General features: G+C 46.1%; 1 protein-coding gene across 3 annotated transcripts in view; it reads right to left on the minus strand.

Annotated features, from left to right (window-relative positions):
• Window positions 1–18,306, minus strand: part of DISC1 (DISC1 scaffold protein) — a 388,287-nt gene that overhangs the window by 240,442 nt on the left and 129,539 nt on the right. For all 3 annotated transcript variants that reach the window (XM_061161490.1, XM_061161488.1, XM_061161489.1), the window contains 2 exons: window positions 5,501–5,630; window positions 1,620–1,846 (listed from right to left, as the gene is read on the minus strand). In XM_061161490.1, the coding sequence (XP_061017473.1) occupies window positions 1,620–1,846; window positions 5,501–5,630 (357 nt within the window). The remainder of the gene's footprint in view (window positions 1–1,619; window positions 1,847–5,500; window positions 5,631–18,306) is intronic.

Genomic DNA, 18,306 nt, shown 5'->3' on the forward strand with positions numbered 1-18,306 from the left:
TTGGACGGCAGTGGGAAGGCTTCTGAAGATGGAAATCCCGGTGATGAAAAGGACAGGCACCATTACGTGACCGAAAAGGGTGTGCTGCCACCCAGACACCATTATATGACCTTTATATTGATACATATTCACTCAGTTCATCCGAGTAACAGCCCCCCATAATAAATGGTTCCAACTACTATGTGGATGAGTAGATAGCAGAGTCCATATTCTCAACCGCTACAGGTGGTGAAGTTTTCTTAAGTTTTTTCTGCAGCATAATTACCGAGCAGCACATTCATTCCCTCATTGCTGCACCCGCTGCACCCTCAAGCCTCACCACCAGCTGCCTCTTCATCAGGGCATGGCTCGACTTCTGTCTAATAGGAGTAAGGGTGGGTTCCATCTTTGGCCAGAATAAGGTAATGACCTCCCAGAAGGTCAGAGGTCCACACCTATCTCTTGTGTCTTCCTCAATACAGGACACAGAGAAGGTTCTCCCTCCACAAGTGGGTAAGAAACTAGGCTTTGACGTAACAAACACGAATTTTAGTATCAGTTTTGCCTCTTATCAATTGGGACTTTGGCAAACTATTTGATCTTCCTAAACTCTCTTATCCTCATCTGTGAAATGGATATAATAATAGACACCACTCACTGGGTAAAGCTTAGCACAGCGCCTGACACAAAGTAAGACTCAATAAATGTTGGCTGTCATGAATAATAATTCCTTCTTCCCAGTCACTGATTGAGTCTCCCCTCTTAGAAGCTCATTCCCTCCCTTGTCTCCAGGCTTCCCTGCTGGCTCTGATGATAAAGAATCTGCCTGCCATGCAGGAGACCCAGGTTCGATCCTTGAGTCAGGAAGATTCCCCTGGAGAAGGAAATGGCAACCCACTCCAGTATTCTAGCATGGAGAATTCCATGGACAGAGGAGTCTGGTGGGCTGCAGTCCATGGGGTTGCAAAGAGGCAGACACAACTGAGTGACTAACACTTTCTAACATTTCCCTTGTCTCCAAACGATCGTCCTCAGTAAAGGGTGGCATCAGACTCTCCAACCGATCAAATTCCAATAGATCCCAAAGAGAGAGAAGGCACCTCGGGGGCGTTAGGAAATGGGGAAGGTGCCTAGCAGAATGGAGAGAAAGAGTGGCATTTAGCAGGTTGGGTGCACGCATGCATGCTCAGTCCCGTCTGACTCTTTGCAACCCTATAGACTGTAGCCCACCAGGCTCCTCTGTCCATGGGATTCTCTAGGCAAAAATACTGGAGTGGGTTGCCATGCCCTCCTCCAGGGGATCTTCTTGACCCCGGGATCAAATTCGCATCTGCCTGTGTCTCCTGCGGTGCAGACGGATTCTTTACCCACTGAGCCACCTAGCCCAATAGATTGGGGAGCCAAGGTACAGAATATCCTGCAGCTCACAGGACTGCCCCACACAAAGAAGGACTTTGACCCTCAAAATACCGAGAGTGCTTTCCCTTGAAAATACACAGCACTGCTTGGAAAATACTGAGTTGACCGGAAAGTTCCTTGGCCAACCCAATATTTACATATGTAGGACAGCAGACTAAATCAATCCCATAAACAGACCGGCAAGGTGAGAGATCCAAAATCACTTAGGAAATCACCGGTACCTCCGGATGGTTTCAGGTGGCTCTGCGCGGAGGGGAATCTGCTCGGCCAAGGCCAGGGTGTCCTGCAAGGTCTTGGTGACCTCCTGCAGCTCGCCCAGGGACAGTCCTCCCACGAGGTCGCAGCCCTGCCACGGGAGAAGCCGCTCCTGCTCCTCTATTTCCCGTCTCAGCTGTTGATCTTTTGCTTCCAGAACAGACATCCTGGCTTGGAGGGTCTCAATTTCTTTCTGCGGAGAATGGAGAGAGCAGGTTTTGTAAATTAACCCCATTCATGGTCGACTACACTGCCGAGAACTCTCTCTTTACAGGAGAGTTCACCATATGCATGAGAGCCATGACGCTCCCCTTCAAGGCGGGCAGATTTTTGGAGGTTTGCTGAACTGGAAAAATCAAGCCAGCTTTGTATTTCTGATTAGCTGGCATAAGGAAAAAGTTTCCCTCCCAAGCATTAAATAACTCTGGATGGTGAGCCAAGAATTAGACTTGGAAGAATCCAGCAAATATGTAAACTACTTACTTCATTTCAGGTGACAGAGCCAGAACACAGTGCAACAAACTTCAGGGACTTGAGATACCAGCAAAGCAGCTAACACGACCGAAAAACAAAAAGCAAACAAGCCTTGGCTGGTCTGACCCCAAACATGCAAATGTAGCATGCAGAGAAAGATTAGAAGTCAGAGTTTCTTAAGTCTACAGGATTGAAAGAACAATGAGATGCCACAGATAGGGTTATGCAGTCTAAGGTTCATAAAAATATTAAATAAATTTAATTTCCACTAATATGACAAACCAAATCCCAAGAATTGAGTATCATCCAATCTTGAGGTCAATGAACAAAACGAGCAGCAGGTTGCTCTGAATGCCCACTGTGCACACAGTGTTAAGGTAGATAATCATCTCAGTGCCCATAGCATCCTCAATCTCCAATGAGACTCTTCTAATTAACATACGCCCAGGTTTCCTGCACTGGCTTCCAGCTGACAAGAGCTCCAATACTGGCTGTCTCCCCATCTCACCCACATCCTCGCAACCCCAAGGTGCCGACCATCCTACCTGATCTACCTGCTGACCCCTCCTCCAGTAGGGGAGGGAAGAGACACAGGAGGAGGTATTGAAGATCCACGGCTAAGACATCCTAAGAAGACAACAGCGTGTATCCCACTGGCCCAAGATTATAGTATCACTGACAGGATCTCCCACCACACCTCCCTACTTCCTACCTTTGAATTCCCATCCCTCTTCTTTCCTTTTTTGTTTGTTTGGGTTTTTTCAACTGTAGTAAAATATAGGTAATAGAAAACTTACCATCTTAACCATCCATCTCCAGGATTCTTTTCATCCTGCCAAATTTGAACTCTGACCCCCCTCTCCGCCTGCATTCAGCCTTGGAAGCCATCTTTCTAGTTTCTGTCTCTGTGAATCTGACTCCTCCAGGTGTCTATATGTGGAATCATACAGTATTTGTCCTTTCGTGGCTGGCTCATTTCACTTAGAATAATGTCCTCAGGGTCCATCCATGCTGTAGCATGTGTCAGAATTTTCTTCCTTTTAAAGGCTGAATTTATCATTGTATTTATATACCACATTTTGTTTATCCAGGCATCCCTGGTAGCTAAGCTGGTAAAGAATCTGCCTGCAATGCAGGAGACCCTGGTTCAATTCCTGGGTCAAGAAGATCCCCTGGAGAAGGGGCAGGCTACTCACTCGAGTATTCTGTCTGGAGAGTTCCATGGACAGAGGAGCCTGGCAGGCCACAGTCCATGGGGTCGCAAAGAATCAGACAGAACTGAGCAACTCGCACTTTGCTTATCCATTCATCTGTGATAGACACTTGGGTTGTTGCTTCCACCTTTTGACTACTGTGAATAATGCTGCTGTCGATACATTTTTGAGTCTCTGCTTTCAATTATTTGGGGTCTTATACCCAGAAGTGAAACTGTTGAATCACATGGTAACTCAACTTTTAATTTTTTAAAGAACCACTATACTGTTTTCCACAGCGGCCCTCTACCCTATTCTCACACAGAAGTCAAAATGACTTTATGAAATGTGGTCAATTACATCACTTCACTGGTCAACCAACCCCACTCCATGGCTCCCATTCCAGTCAGAGAAAAGCCCAAGACCTCACAAAGGCCTTCCAGGCACCCCCTTATCACTGATTTTCTCCTCTTCTCTCCCAGCATTGTGCCAAGAATGCTTCCTTCAAACACTCAGTATACGCGTGTGTGTTAAGTCACTTCAGTCATATCCAACTTCGCAACCACCTCTGGACCATAACCTGCTAGGCTCCTCTGTCCATGAGATTCTACAGGCAAGAATACTGGAGTGGGTTGCCATGCCCTCCTCCAGGGGATCTTCCCGACCCAGAGATCTAACCCACATCTCTTATATCTCCTGCAGTGGCATTCAGGTTCTTTACCACTAGCACAACCTGGGAAGCCCTCAAACACTAAGTAGCCTGGGCTAAAAGTATGTTCTGTACACTCTGATATCATCAGGAATATTCACCTCCAGCTGGTGAATATTATCCAGAATAAAAAATCAGACTTCACATTTTCAGCTACATGAACTTGCTGTACAAGTTTGCTCAACGTGGTGAGCTCAGAGTGTGAAAGCATCAGTTTACTGGAAAATATGTTTAAACTGGAGAAGGAAACGGCAATCAGTATTATTGCCTGGAGAATTCCATGGACAGTGGAGTCTGGTGGGCTACACGTAGTCCATGGAGCTGCAGAGTCAGACACGACTTAGCAACTAAAAAAAACATTTTCAAACCTCATGGCTCAGAGGGTAAAGAGTCTTCCTGCAATGTGGAAGCCCTGAGTTCGATCCCTGAGTCAGGAAGATCCCCTGGAGAAGAAAATGGCACCCCACTCCAGTATTCGTGCCTGGAAAATCCCATGGACAGAGGAGCCTTGTGGGCTACGGGGCTACAGTCCATAGGGTCACAAAGAGTCAGACACGACTGAGCGATTTCACTTCACTTTTTTCAAATTGCAATGATGTTTGCCTCCCTTTGCTGCCTTGCTATCATATGGAATTGGAAGGGTGAACTCATAACAAGAAGACTCTGCATGGGAGTTGGGGGTTTCCAGTAACCTCTCCACGCCCCATTCACTTGTCTAAGGCCACTCGGCTGTTTAGAGGCTAAGCCACACTGTGGACGCACGTGTTAAAGAGCTCTGCATTTTCCAGAAGTCTGTGTTTCCTCACTGCTCCCCAGTCAGGCTTAAAATCCTCTAGGCTTGGGAAGGTGTGGACAGAACTTCAAGGCTCCTTGCTTCTGGGGGGCCCTGTCAACTTCCAGAGCCCCTGGTCACCTTCTGGCTATAACTCAGAGTTGCACCAAAATTTCCAGCCCCCCATGATTCTCAGCCAACTTGCATCCACTGCTCCGGGACAATCCAGAGCTCCCATGAAGCTCAGTCATTCCCAGTGTTTCCCAGTTTCGCCCGCCTTGCCCAGTCCCCACTCACAGCTCTGCCTCCTAACAGTCGCTACCCACAGTCCAATCTGATAGCAGTTTCCATAAAGGATTGCCACAGCTCAGATTTTTTTTTCTGCCTTCTGAAAGAAACTTCTCAAGGACAAAATGATAAGAGGTGACAAATTGGCTTGGCACTCAAGGAAGGCATATTCAAAAGATAAAGCGTACTAGCAAAAACAGGCACAAACATTGCTGAACTTCCAACCTCTTGTTTGTAAAAAGACTCCAACAAGCCCTCCAGTCGTCTCCACCCACATTCTGCCTCACCCCTCCTGGGGGCACTGCCAACTCTCTAAGGGCTGCATTCAAGCAAAGACTCATTTTGCTGCATTTGGCTCAGATGTGTTAGAAAAATGCTGTCTTCCGTCATAAAGACTTTTCACCTGCTCACCTGTAACTGCTGCTTTTCTTGGAGAAGCCAGTCTCGCCTGGTGATGGACACTCGCAAACTGTCCTGAGCAGCGGCTTCCGACATCTGTGGATCCATTCTCAGCCGGGCTTGGGGGTCGTCACCGCCAGCTCTTAAAACAGACACACACGCACACACACACACACACACACACACACACATATATAGGCACAGATATGAATGACCTGAAATTTTCAGGTCCACATGAATCTTAATGGAAAGAAGAGTCACAAAGTGGCTCCTGGCTGCCCTCATCCTTAGAAGGGTCACGGGGATGAGGTCCCAGTGTATGCTTTTGTTTGAATGATAATCTGTTGGGACTTTAGCAGTTGCCTAGAGTTACCTTGCTTTATTGGACTGCGCACTGTCCGGCTCCATAACTATGTGAGTAGCTATCTGCACTGAAAGCGTAAAATACCCATCAGATATTAAAGACTTAGTATGAAAACAAAGAATGCCAAATATCTCATCAATGATATTTTCACATTCATTACATGTTGGGATGACAATGTTTTTGATACACTGGGTTAATTAAATGTATTTCTTAAATTAATTTCACTTGTTTTTTTTTTTTCCTTACATTTATAAAATATGGATAGTAGGGACTTCCCTGGTGGTACAGTGGCTAAGAATCTGCCTGCCAGTTCGGGGGACATGGGTTCGATCCCTGCTCCAGGAAGACCCCCCCCCCCATGCCAAGGGGCAACTAAGCCCGCACTCTAGAGCCTGTGAGCCACGAGTACTGGACCCATGTGCTGCAAATACTGAAGCCCACACGCCTAGAGCCCATGCTTTGCAACAAGAGAAGTCACGCAATGAGAAGCCCCAGCACAGCAACTGGAGAGTAGCCTCTGCTCACTACAACTACAGAAAGTCCAGCAACAAAGACCCAGAACAGTCAAAACTAAATAAAAAATCTCTTTTTTTAAAAATAAAAAGTCTTAATGTGGCTACTATATTATTTAAAATCACGTATGTGGTTTCCATTGAACATCATTGGACAGCTCTGCCTGGACCCATCCAGAGCCAAATTCCAGGGCAGATCTTGGCTGTGGACAAGACAGAGAGGGATGCTGATTTGAAGATGTTTGGGTCAGAGCTTCTCAGAAAGAGTGTGCTAGAAGACTATCAAAAGACCACTTAAAATCTGTTCGGCTCTTTCTCCCATGCTCACCGGAGCTGGCGTATTTGGTTGAAGCAACACTGGTGAAGATGTGGCTCAGGCTGCCACCTTACACGGGTGAGACGCCCTTGCAGAAACCTCGCAGGTGTTTCTCGTCAAAGGATGACAAACCAATTTCTAACTGAATGCAATAGAATGGGGGAAAAGTCCACCCTAAGCAAAACTACGTCAACAATTCAAGGAAACAGTGTCTATGAAAGTACCACTGACTACAATTAAAAGGCAAACAACAAGTTGGGGAAAAGGAAATACTGCTAATGTCAAGAGTGCTAGCAATAGAAGAAGAAAAAGATGACTACATCTATCAGAAACTCAAAAAAAAGAGAAATTATGAAGGTTTATCATCAAAAATGTTCCTAAAAGCAAATTCAAACAACATAAAATATCATTTTTCATGTAACAACTGACAAAAGCTTTCAGAAACCATAATTCCTTGGTGAGCACAGGGAATAAAAATTAGATCCAAAACATGCCGTTGGATCCTCTTGTCCAGGTTTTAAAACTTAATTATATGCAAACTGTCTGTTCATACTATTCATGGGGTTCTGACCATCCTTATGGCAGAAAGTGAAGAAGAACTAAAGAGCCTCTTGATGAAAGTGAAAGAGGAGAGTGAAAAAGTTGGCTTAAAGCTCAACATTCAGAAAACTAAAATCATGGCATCCGGTCCCATCACTTCATGGCAAATAGATGGGGAAACAGTGGAAACAGTGGCTGACTTTATTTTCTTGGGGTCCAAAATCACTGCAGGGGGTGACTGCAGCCATGAAATTAAAAGACACTTGCTCCTTGGAAGAAAAGCTATGACCAAGCTAGATAGCATACTAAAAGCAGAGACATTACTTTACCAACAAAGGTCTGTCTAGTCAAAGCTACGGTTTTTCCAGTAGTCATGTGTGGATGGATGTAAGAGCTGGACTCTAAAGAAAGCTTTGTGCCTAAGAATTGGTGCTTTTGAGCTGTGGTGTTGGAGAAGACTCTTGAGAGTCCCTTGGACTGCAAGAAGATCCATCCTAAAGGAAACTAGTCCTGAATATTCATTGGAAGAACTGATGCTGAAGCTGAAACTCCAATACTTTGGCCTCCTGATGAGGAAAACTGACTCATCGGAAAAGACTCCGATGCTGGGAAAGATTGAAGGCAGGAGGAGAAGGGGACAACAGGGGATGAAATGGTTAGATGGCATCACCAACTCAATGGACATGAGTTTGAACAAGCTTTGGGAGTTGGTGATGGACAGGGAAGCCTGGTGTGCTGCAGTCCATGGGGTCACAAAGTGTCGGACACAACTGAGTGACTGAACTGAACTGAATATGTAAATAATTATCCGCCTGCCATGCAGGAGACTCTGGTCCAATCCCTGGGTCAGGAAGATTCCCTGGAGAAGGCAACCCACTCTAGTATTCTTGCCTAGAAAATCCCATGGACAGAGGAGCCTGGTGGGCTAGAGTCCATGGGGTCGCAAAAGTCAGAGACAACTTAGCAACAAACAACAACAATAATAATCATGGGTATGCATAAAGAATAGCTACAAAAATACCACAGTCCTTAGTGGCCCAAACCAAAAACACTGCAATTGTGGCCCCGAGTTAGGACCAGAGCAGTAAACCATGGTACATCCATCCTGAGCAGGGCTCTGCAGCCACTAAAATTAGGTCAGCAAAGAAGATTAAATTGCATGGAAAATGTTCACTATTTATGGCTGTTTTCTAAAGCAGGTATTTGGTAATCCATATAGCATGGAACAACTATTCTAAAAATAATATATATTAAGTAAAAGATAGGAAAATATCTGCCAAAATGTTATCAGTTTTTACCTCTGTGTGATGGAATTACTTCTTTTGGCCAATCTTTTATTTTCTAAGTTTTCTATAATGAGCATATATTATTTTTACACCTATAAGATACAAACAATAAAATGAAAGAAAATCAATAAGATAATAAAAATGTCTTCTACCACATACACAAGTAGTTGTATCATTAAACATTCTAAAATATCCAACCTGTTCCAGGCCTTGGACAAAACAGACACATCTGCACCAGAAATAAATCCTATCCATACATATCCATACATAAATCCTATCCTAACAATCAAGGGCGTCTTCCCGGCAGAGAAGCAGGTCGCGCCGATGGGTGTGAGGCATGAACCACCCTGTCCGCTCTTCATGGGGCTTCTTTCCACACACCCTGAGCGTGGCTGCCACGTTGACCTCAGGGTCCTTGACACTGAAATGGGGGAGGTGTGTGTTCTGATTTATCCATTCACGCAGGATCACACAACCTCCATTTTTCTTAGGAAAGAAAGAGATTAGCTAATCCAAATATGTGTGGTTATTTTGTCCATTCCTTTTCACTCCTACCAATTTGATGCACTCATTCATTCATTCAGAAAAAGAAGAACCATTCTCAAGCCCGTTTACTATGTGCCATGAACTGCGCTTGGGGCCATAGACACAGCAATAAACAAGGCGAGCAGAGGTGAGCAATAAACCAAAGTCACGGACAAACGTTCCTCCCAAGGCTCAGACAGACTGCAGAAGTGGAAAGGTAGAGGCTATGCTCCCACTTCCTACATCTTAATGTGGCCCTTACAAAACAGGGAGGCTAGCCAAGCCCTGCAGTGAGGCAACCCTGACATTCTTAGAAACAGTGGTAGAAAACACGTCACCTAGGTTTTTCTAAGTTAAAAACCAGCAGCCTCAGAAAAGGGAGCCTTGCTTGCATTTCTGGGCCTGACACAGATTCAGACTCTGAATAATCTCGGAAGCTGCTTACTTATTGCAACATACCACGCAATTCAGAAGCTTATTTTAAGATTTGTTACTCTGTTTCATGTGTGTAAAGGCAAATTACAATGGCAGTAGTAGTAATGAAAAACTTTAACTAGTAATAAGAAAATAATCCAGTATGAACTGAGAATTTACTGTCCACCAAGTGTTATCAGTTTTGCCAACAAGGAAACAGAGCATCAGGGAGGCTTGAACAGCTTGCTCTGGTGTAACCAAGCAGGACCAATGGGGGCCTTTCCAGAACAGGACGCCCCCTACCATGTCCTCCACCTCCCACTTGTCTGTAGAAACAAACTTTAGTCAAAGAATAAATTTAACTGGAAAAAAGAAAATGCAGAAAGAAAGGAAAACAGTCAAGCAAAATAATAATAGCTTAGCCACTAAACTAAGTCAAGAAACTTTAGTTCCTCTTCCAGAGCTATAGATAATACTCTGAGCCACGTCCTCTGGGATGTTCTGCAGAGACTGAATCCTCCACCAGGTGGAAGAAGTTAACCGTATGATGCCCACAGGCATGTAGACCCCAGACCAGTTGGAACCAGAAGGTTGATGATGTTGACTCCTGACTACCTCACCACCAACCAATAAGAAGGATGTCCATGAGCTGATCACACAACCCATAACTCCCCCTTCCTCGTCCTGTCTTTAAAACCCTTTCAAGGTCTTCAGGGAGTTCAGGGGGACCGTTCAAGCCCTAGCTGCCTGGCCTCCTTGCTTGGTGCCTGCAGTAAACACTGCACTTTCCTCCACCACCACCAGGTGTCAGCAGACTGGCTTTACTGCACAGGGGTGAGAAGGCCCAATGCCACCCTTTTCTAGCCCTGTGTCCTTGGAGTTACTCACCCTAACCCCGCCAAACCTCTCTGAACCTCACCTCCCTCGTTTACAAAATGAGGATGATGGTGACGATCCTGATGTCGACAGCTTCCTTCCCTGTACAGCAGATTACAGGGATCAAATCTATTCAACAAACGACCATTGAGTGTCTACTGTGTGCAGACTCTGCCCTCTCCTGGGACCTCTGTTCTCTGTCCTCCGGGAGCTGGCTGCACCCCCTCCCGGCCCACATCAACGTTTGCATCAGGAGAGTGAATGCCGTGATCACATCCAGTGGACACACTGTCCTGTTTAATGAAGAGTAAAGATGAGGTGTTTCTGACAACCTTTCCAGGTATCAGAAGCGGGGGGGGGGGGGGGGGGGGGGTCCCCGGAAGGAAACCACGTCAGTGATTGTGGGAATGGAACCCACTTCCTCCCCTGGACCCCAGGGTCTCGGCCTGTCCACCCAGCCTCTCGCTCAGAAGGGTGAACCTCAGCCCATCCCGTGCTGTTTATCCCCAGGGTCCAGCACTGGGTAGGATTTCACAAATATTTACTGAGTGACTTCATGAGTCCCTGGCCTAGAAAAATCCAGAAGCCATTTATATTCAGCTTTCTATTGCATGAGATCATTGCTTCACACTAATTTATTTCTCAATTTGCTCTGCTTATGCAAATATTAAGAGTTTCCTGAATTTCCTAAATAGATACCATCTGGGTTGGGACAGGAGTTATTGAAGGAAATCAACACAGAATTGAAAATGAGCTGCGGGGGAGCGACAGGTGAGTAACTGGGAATTCTCCCATTTATCGTTAATCACATTCATTACTTAATTCTTAAGAAAAACCCTTGTGATTCACCCAAACTCCTCTTTATGTCTCTCAGACTTTGACTCTGGGTGAAGAAGGCTGGGCACAGACGGCTGAGTGGTGGCCCCAGGACAAGCGGCAGCTCAGTAATGAAGCTGGGGACAGGTTTGCATCTCAGCTCTGCAGCGCTCAGAGCCAGGCTCCCTGCTACAACATTCCACAGTGTTGTTCCCTTTATTCTAATAAACCTTAATGCGTAATCCCGAATGTCACTGCAAATTAGCTGTGCTGCTATAAACTAATCAGTATGGAAAATGAGCAAACCCCTCAGGGGCAAGAATTAGAAACATGTGGGTTGCAATGTTAGCACAGCTCTCAGTGTCCACAGCGAATCGGGGTATCTGGGAACCCACCATCAGCCTGAGTTTCAGGCCCTCAACTGTCCAGTGCTGGAAAATCCCTGGCCTTTCTACTTTTGTCTTTTCCACTAATCACTTAAAGAAGGATAAAAGCCATTTGTAAAATAAGTTCCTACACCACTGAAAACAGCATAGCTCCAATTTACACAGGAGAGCATTCTTCATCCCAGGGAAAACATCTGCCACCTGACTTGTGAGTGCAGAGTTCAGTAATATTGAGAAAACACTGGCCTGGGAGTCAGCGTTTCCTGAAAGGGTGCATCTGTGATGAGACCACACGGCCTCCGCTCCCCCTCACGCCGAGGCTCAGAGCCCTCCAGGGCACTGCCTTTGCTCAAAGGACCACCTTCGGGAATGTCCAGAGTGACAAGGCCGAGGGGAGTCCAGACATCCCGCCTGCCAGGACAGCCCGTGCCAGAACGGCTCATGGCGATTGTGTGGTTTATACAGCCGCACGTGTAACACAGAGGGTCTGTTTCCAGGCAGAAATGACGGTCACCACGATGCCAGGAAAATTGCTACCTGGTTGCCACTGCTGGAATCATAGAGGCTTCTTTAATGTAACTATTTATTTGAGTAGGGCAGATCTGGGTCTTTGCTGCCCTGAGGGCTTTCTCTAGTTGCAGTGTGCGGGCTGCTCACTGCGGCGGCTTCTCTGGCTGCAGAGCACCAGCCCTGGGTGCACGGGCTTCAGTAGCCGCGGCTCATGGACTCAGTAGCTGCGGCTCTCGGGCTCCAGAGCACAGGCTCGATAGTTGTGGCACACACTCTTGGTTGCCCCGTGGCATGTGGGATCTTCCCAGATCAGGGATCGAACCTGTGTCTCCTGCATTGGCAGGTGGATTCTTTACCACTGGGCCATCTCAGAAGCCCCATGGAATCATAGTTTTAGCTGAGCAAAGAACCAAGACGGATGCTCTCATTTCCACAGTGGGGAAAAGCTCAGCTCCAACGACCACTTCCAAAAACAAGACTTGAGTAAGACCTTCTGAACACTGTTGCCAACTACTTCTTGTATCCGTCACTATTCTATCAAATTTATGTCATCTGACCTATGTGTTTCCACCTCTGCCTTGCTGGGAAGATGGTGATAAGGAAGTGGTTTGGGCCAGTCACTGAAGTGTGCTTTAAATCTGGAAATAGCTTCCTCAGCCAACAAACAATGTCATAAATGATAGAGGCCACTCTGATGGCACAATCAAACATGGTAAAATTGTCAGAGATAATCCAGGTAGCTTTACTGTTCTGCCTTACGTATCTGATTGGGGTCTGAAAGTAAGGAGAGTGTAGTAAAACTCACACACCTTAGGGAAGGGGGCATTATTGGTTTCTAAACATAGAGATGACAGCCTTGCAGGCGGACACATGAACATCTACTTGGGTTTATAGTAACCAAGTCCAATAAAACAGGCTTCAGACAGACTGCAGATAAATGGGAGCCAAGAGGATGGAAGGCCTTTATCTGGAAGCTTTTATTTATAATCCACTGATTTTAGAACAAATTTCAGGAAGTCTTCAGTGATTCCCGTCAACCAGCTTTCCTCCTCTTCCTTCCTCCCTTATCTTCTCAAGATGACGAGGGGTTGGAGGTGGGTCCTCTGGGGGGACAGGCCATGCTAAGTCCTCATTTGGCTCGAGCTGTGATTAGGGTTCTGAAATGTCTCCTGGCGTGTTGGGAAGAGTGATCATTTTATGCCACCTCGTTTTACATCTCGGGTAGAATGTGTCTATGTGAGTTATTTCCTAGCCTCTAGCCATATATCTCCATTCCAGACTGTGAATTTAGAGCTGATGGTCACTGAATTCTATGGCCCCAACATGACAATTAAGTGGAAATAAAGAATCATTTTTCAAAGGGAAGAGCGGGAGACCTGGTCAGAAGAAAAAGGACTCAGTCCAGAAGCACCATAAGCTACACAACATTCATCTCTTCTGTTCCCATCAGAAAGAAGAGATGTGAGCAGGAAATATTGGGCCTTGATAAGCCACAGTGGAAAACCTCTGCATATCTTTGCTTTTAAACCTCTGTTGTATTTTGTTTACTTGTGTTTTAAGTTATTTATTGGTAAAAGGTCTTTGATAAAGGACATTTTACACACACACAAACACAGTTGAAGTTGTAAATATGACCAGTTTTTTATGTACGCATTGGTGGAGGTCCAATGGGGAAACACATAGGACGCAGTCAGAGGAATGCCAAGTATTAATGAGAAAATTATCAGTCATATGCGCACAGTAGACCAAACTCTTGTCTTAGGAGAAAGGAAAATACAACTTTCTTTGGACTAGATGAAAGATACAGCAAGAATAGATGGCTCTCTGCTCTCTTCCTATCGTTGCAGTGAGAGGACATTGAGGAGGAAGTTGCTGGTTGCTCCAGAATTAGAAGCAAACGCTGAAGGAACACGAGGGGACGTGCCCACCCCAGGCTTCACAGCATCACACCCTCCACACCACCACCACACACACACACACACACCTGCTGGCCACGTAGGAGACAGAGCCTTCATGAGAGATGCTCCCCAGTCCCACCTCCAGCCCCACATGGGAGGGAGCAAACTCTCCCACTCAAACCAGATGAAAGAAAAGCCACTCCACGAGACCCCCTCCTCCAGCTGGGAGTGCCCCGCAATGGAGGCCGACGTCTGCATCTCCCGCGTGAACCTCCATCTGCATCTCCTCCTCTTCAGAGCCAAGTCCCAGACGAGGAGCTGAGTTTGGCTGGTTTTAGGAGAAGCAATTCTCAAGAAATGAGAGTGAAGGAGTGGGAAGGAGGAAAAGTCAATGAACAGTGAGCTATTGAGCTGATCACCACCCAGGCACCTGGAGCACCAACCAACTAGGAACCTTCTGGAAAAAAATGTGTGGAATGCTCCTCAGAGCCATCCCCCTGGAGGTGGGTCAGCAAGGGCATTAAGCCGCCAGCTCCCACCCCGGGGTTAAGGGCTGCCTTCAGGGACACTATTCACGCCCCTTCCTCACACGCCTCAGAGACAGCCCCAGACAGAGAAGCCTGTTGGGTGCTGAGGTGCAGAGTGGTCAGTGGGCACGAAGGTGTCCACAGCTGCAGAGGGAACGGTGGGCGCAGCCGAGGGACTGGACTCGGGGGTCACGTCTCTGCTGCAAGGCCTGCCCACACACCGACTCTGTGAGCAGGGATGGCATCTCTCTCTCTGTCTTTGGTTCCGCGCTGCTCTGTAATATAACTGGGTCAGTGGGGTGCTACAGCAGCTACAGGGGGTTACAACAGCTCAGGGGCTGCCCGTCAAGCAGGGATGAAGGAACGGGAGAACGATGGCAGGCAGGGCATCGGGAACCACCCCCGTACCCCCAACCCAGCGGCTGCAACACCACCATTCAGCGTGACAATATATGTGAGCTTCTCAGGAATCAAGTGGACATGGCAAAAGGGATCCACCCAACCAGTGTGCCCACTGGGCAAGGGGACTCACAGGAAGAGGCTGGTGACATGTAAAAGGCAGCGATTGCCCACATGGAGTGGAGAGGTTGCGTTCACGTGAAGATCAGGGAGGCGCTGCAGTGGCCTCTGGGGACCCCACACCTGAGTTCCGCAAGAGCGAACATGTACGTGTTCACGGGGGGATGAGAAGCTGTGTTGGCCAGAAGAGCAGCGACGGCCCACAAAGGGAGGGTTCCAAACACCGGACAAGGAAAGATTTGAATTGGACATACAACCGACATTTCAAACTGGACTGACAGGATGAGCATCAGTAACTGAAAACACACCGGACATCTGTTATTATCTGCCCAAGATGCCACAGAGAAATGGGAAAGATGTGTTCAACAGAGCACAGCAGACGAGAGAATGGTCAGACCACGATGCCTTTGTACCCCCGCTGAGCAGAGACACCCCAGGGAACCAGTTATATTACGGAGCGGTGCGGAACCAAAGACAGAGACAGATGCTAAACCATCTGAGTACCCTATCTGCTTTAGAGGAGCCCAGTCAACCCCTGTGGTGACGGCTAACCCTCTCTGGGATGCTGGAAGGGGCTGGAAACAGAGTGTGCCTCAGGATGAAAAGCTCAGAGAATTAGACATACCTCTTCAAAAAGGTGAATTAAAAAGGAAGATTAAGATATGAAGTAGCTGGTTGTACTTGGGTGTTTACATTTCCTCAGATCTTATTCTAAACCAAATTTTCTTAACTAGACACCCAAAGCTCCTCCTTCCAGAGAGGAAATGAATAAGCTGAGAAGATCTGCATGTAACTGTCTGTATGCAATCGTCCATACATTTGTACATATGTGGCCATCGTTTTCATCAGCTCCTCTAGGAAATCCTCGATCTCACCAAGGTGAAGAGGCACTTATTTATGTTACTAATCAGTATTGAAATTTCGCCATGTCAATACCACTGTTTTATTTCTCAGGAAAAACACCATCAGTTGAAAGCATTCTGCTTCCCCCTGGGCTCAGAGAGCCCCCCGCCTGTGGCTGCACAAGCTCCGACCGGACACCACATCCCCCTGGTGGCCTCTGTGAGAACTGCAGCCAAAGTCCCTGGTTCAGAGAAAACCTGCCCGGTCCAGATAACCCTGCTGATGACAAATGTCACAGGCTGAATGTGCAGTCAGCACATTGAGAGACACTTCCTTAAATTATTAATGACTATCTAATTTTGTTAACATGCAATAGAAAAAGATAAGAAAGGAGTTGGTTTTGAGTCATTATTTTCTAACAATAGGACAGGTGGATCTAGCACAAGAAAAGCCAGGGTAATATTTAAATAACTGAAGTTTGGGAAACAGTGATCTAGTTAACCCCTCCCCCCTTTTCTGACGAGAGGAGTGAAGTGCGGACAAGGTAGGAAACCACATCAGGTCACATGGAGCTTGTTAGTGGAAAAGACAGGATCAAACTCAGGTTTCCTGAGCTCCAATCCAAGGTTCTTCAAGGTACTGTGAACCTCCTCCTTGCCAGGCGGTAGTGCTAGAGATAGAAATCGAATCCCAGAGGGCTCAAAACGTGAACATGAGCTAAAAGCACGGCATCCAGGTCGTCCATGTGAGCAAAGGCAACAGGGTTAGCAAGGTATGCCAAGGGTTTCTACGGGCTTCACAAATGGTGAATAATATCTTTTTGCAAAGGACATGTGTGTGTTGAGTGACATAACATGCTATCTTTATGGGTCACAAACAATTAAATATGAGAAATGTCAAATGATATAACCTGAGAATGTAGGACATTGCCTTTTAGTTCACAGTGCCCCATGAGACACTCATAGGGGACAATGGAGTTAGGGAGTTTTTTTTAATTGAAGTACAGTTTATTTACAAAGCTTTGTTTGTTTCTGGTGTACAACAAAGTGCTTCGGATGCTGTGTTAGTTTCTGGTGTAGAGCAAAGTGATTCAGATATATATTTATATATATATATATTCTTTTTCATATTCTTTTCCATTATAGTTCATTACAAGATATGAATATAATTCCCTGTGCTATATATTAGGACACTGTTGTTTACCTATTTTATATATAGCGGTGTGTTTCTGCTAATCCCAGACTCCTAATTTATCCCTCTCCCCACCTTCCCCTTTAATAACCATAAATTTGTCTTCTAAGTCTGTGAGTCTGTTTCTGTGTTGGTAGCATATTTTAGATTCCAAGACCATAACCAAGCAACATCACGTGCAGATAAAGAGATGATCACCAGAGAGCAGGGGCCAGTTCTGCCTTAGAACCCACAGGGAGCGAGTTCCCAATTGGGACTCGAGCCAAATGCCAGGTTTGCGCCCAGGCTGTGCACACACGTGCTGGGGTCTGACCCAAGTCCCCACAGCCCTCCTGCCCCTGGTTTCCTCAACTCTGAATGCAGACACTGATGCAGATGACGAGGCAGGTCTCCACATAGACAGCAGTAGACAAACTCTACTGCCCCCCAAACTTGTCTTCAGGGTTCAGTAAATTACTTCCTGTTCATCAAAAGATTAACAGATAGGCAAAATACGGTACATGATACCATGGAACATGATTCAAGATTCAAAAGGAAGGAAGCTCTGACACCTGCCACAACATACACGAATCCTGGCTAAGTGAAATAAGCCATCGCAAAATGACAAATACCACAAGATTCCACTTATGTGAGGTGCCCAAACTCGTGAAATGCACAGAGACAAGACAGCAGAATGGTGGTTGCCCGGGGCTGGCGGAGAGGGGACAATGGAGATAGAGAGGTTTTTTTCACTGAAGTACAATTTATTTACAACGCTATGTTAGTTTCTGGTGCACGGCAAAGTGATTCAGATATATATAGATAGAGATACATTCTTTTTCATATTCTTTTCCATCATAGTTCATCATAAGATATTGAATACAGTTCCCTGTGCTATACAGTAGGGCCTTGTTGTTTATTTTATATATAGTGGTGTGTATCTGCTAATCCCAAACTCCTAATTTATCCCTCTCCCCACCTTCCCCTTTAATAACCATAAGTTTGTCTCCAAAGCCTGTGAATCTATTTCTGTTCTGGAAATAAGTTCATTTGTATCATATATTAGATTCCACATATAAGTGATACTATATGATATTTGTCATTCTCTGCCTTTATCTGACTTACTTCACTTAGTATGATAATCTCTAGGTCCATTTATGTTGCTGCAAATGACATTATTTCATTCCTTTCTATGGCTGAGCAGTATTTCATTGTATATATACACCACAGCTTCTCTACCCACTCATCTGCTGATGGACACGTAGGTTGCCTCCCCGTCCTGGCCATTGTAAGCAGTGCTCTATGAACTGGGTGCT

This window comes from Dama dama, chromosome 15 (genome assembly GCF_033118175.1).
Source record: "Dama dama isolate Ldn47 chromosome 15, ASM3311817v1, whole genome shotgun sequence".
In the NCBI taxonomy this organism is placed as follows: Eukaryota; Metazoa; Chordata; class Mammalia; order Artiodactyla; family Cervidae; genus Dama; species Dama dama.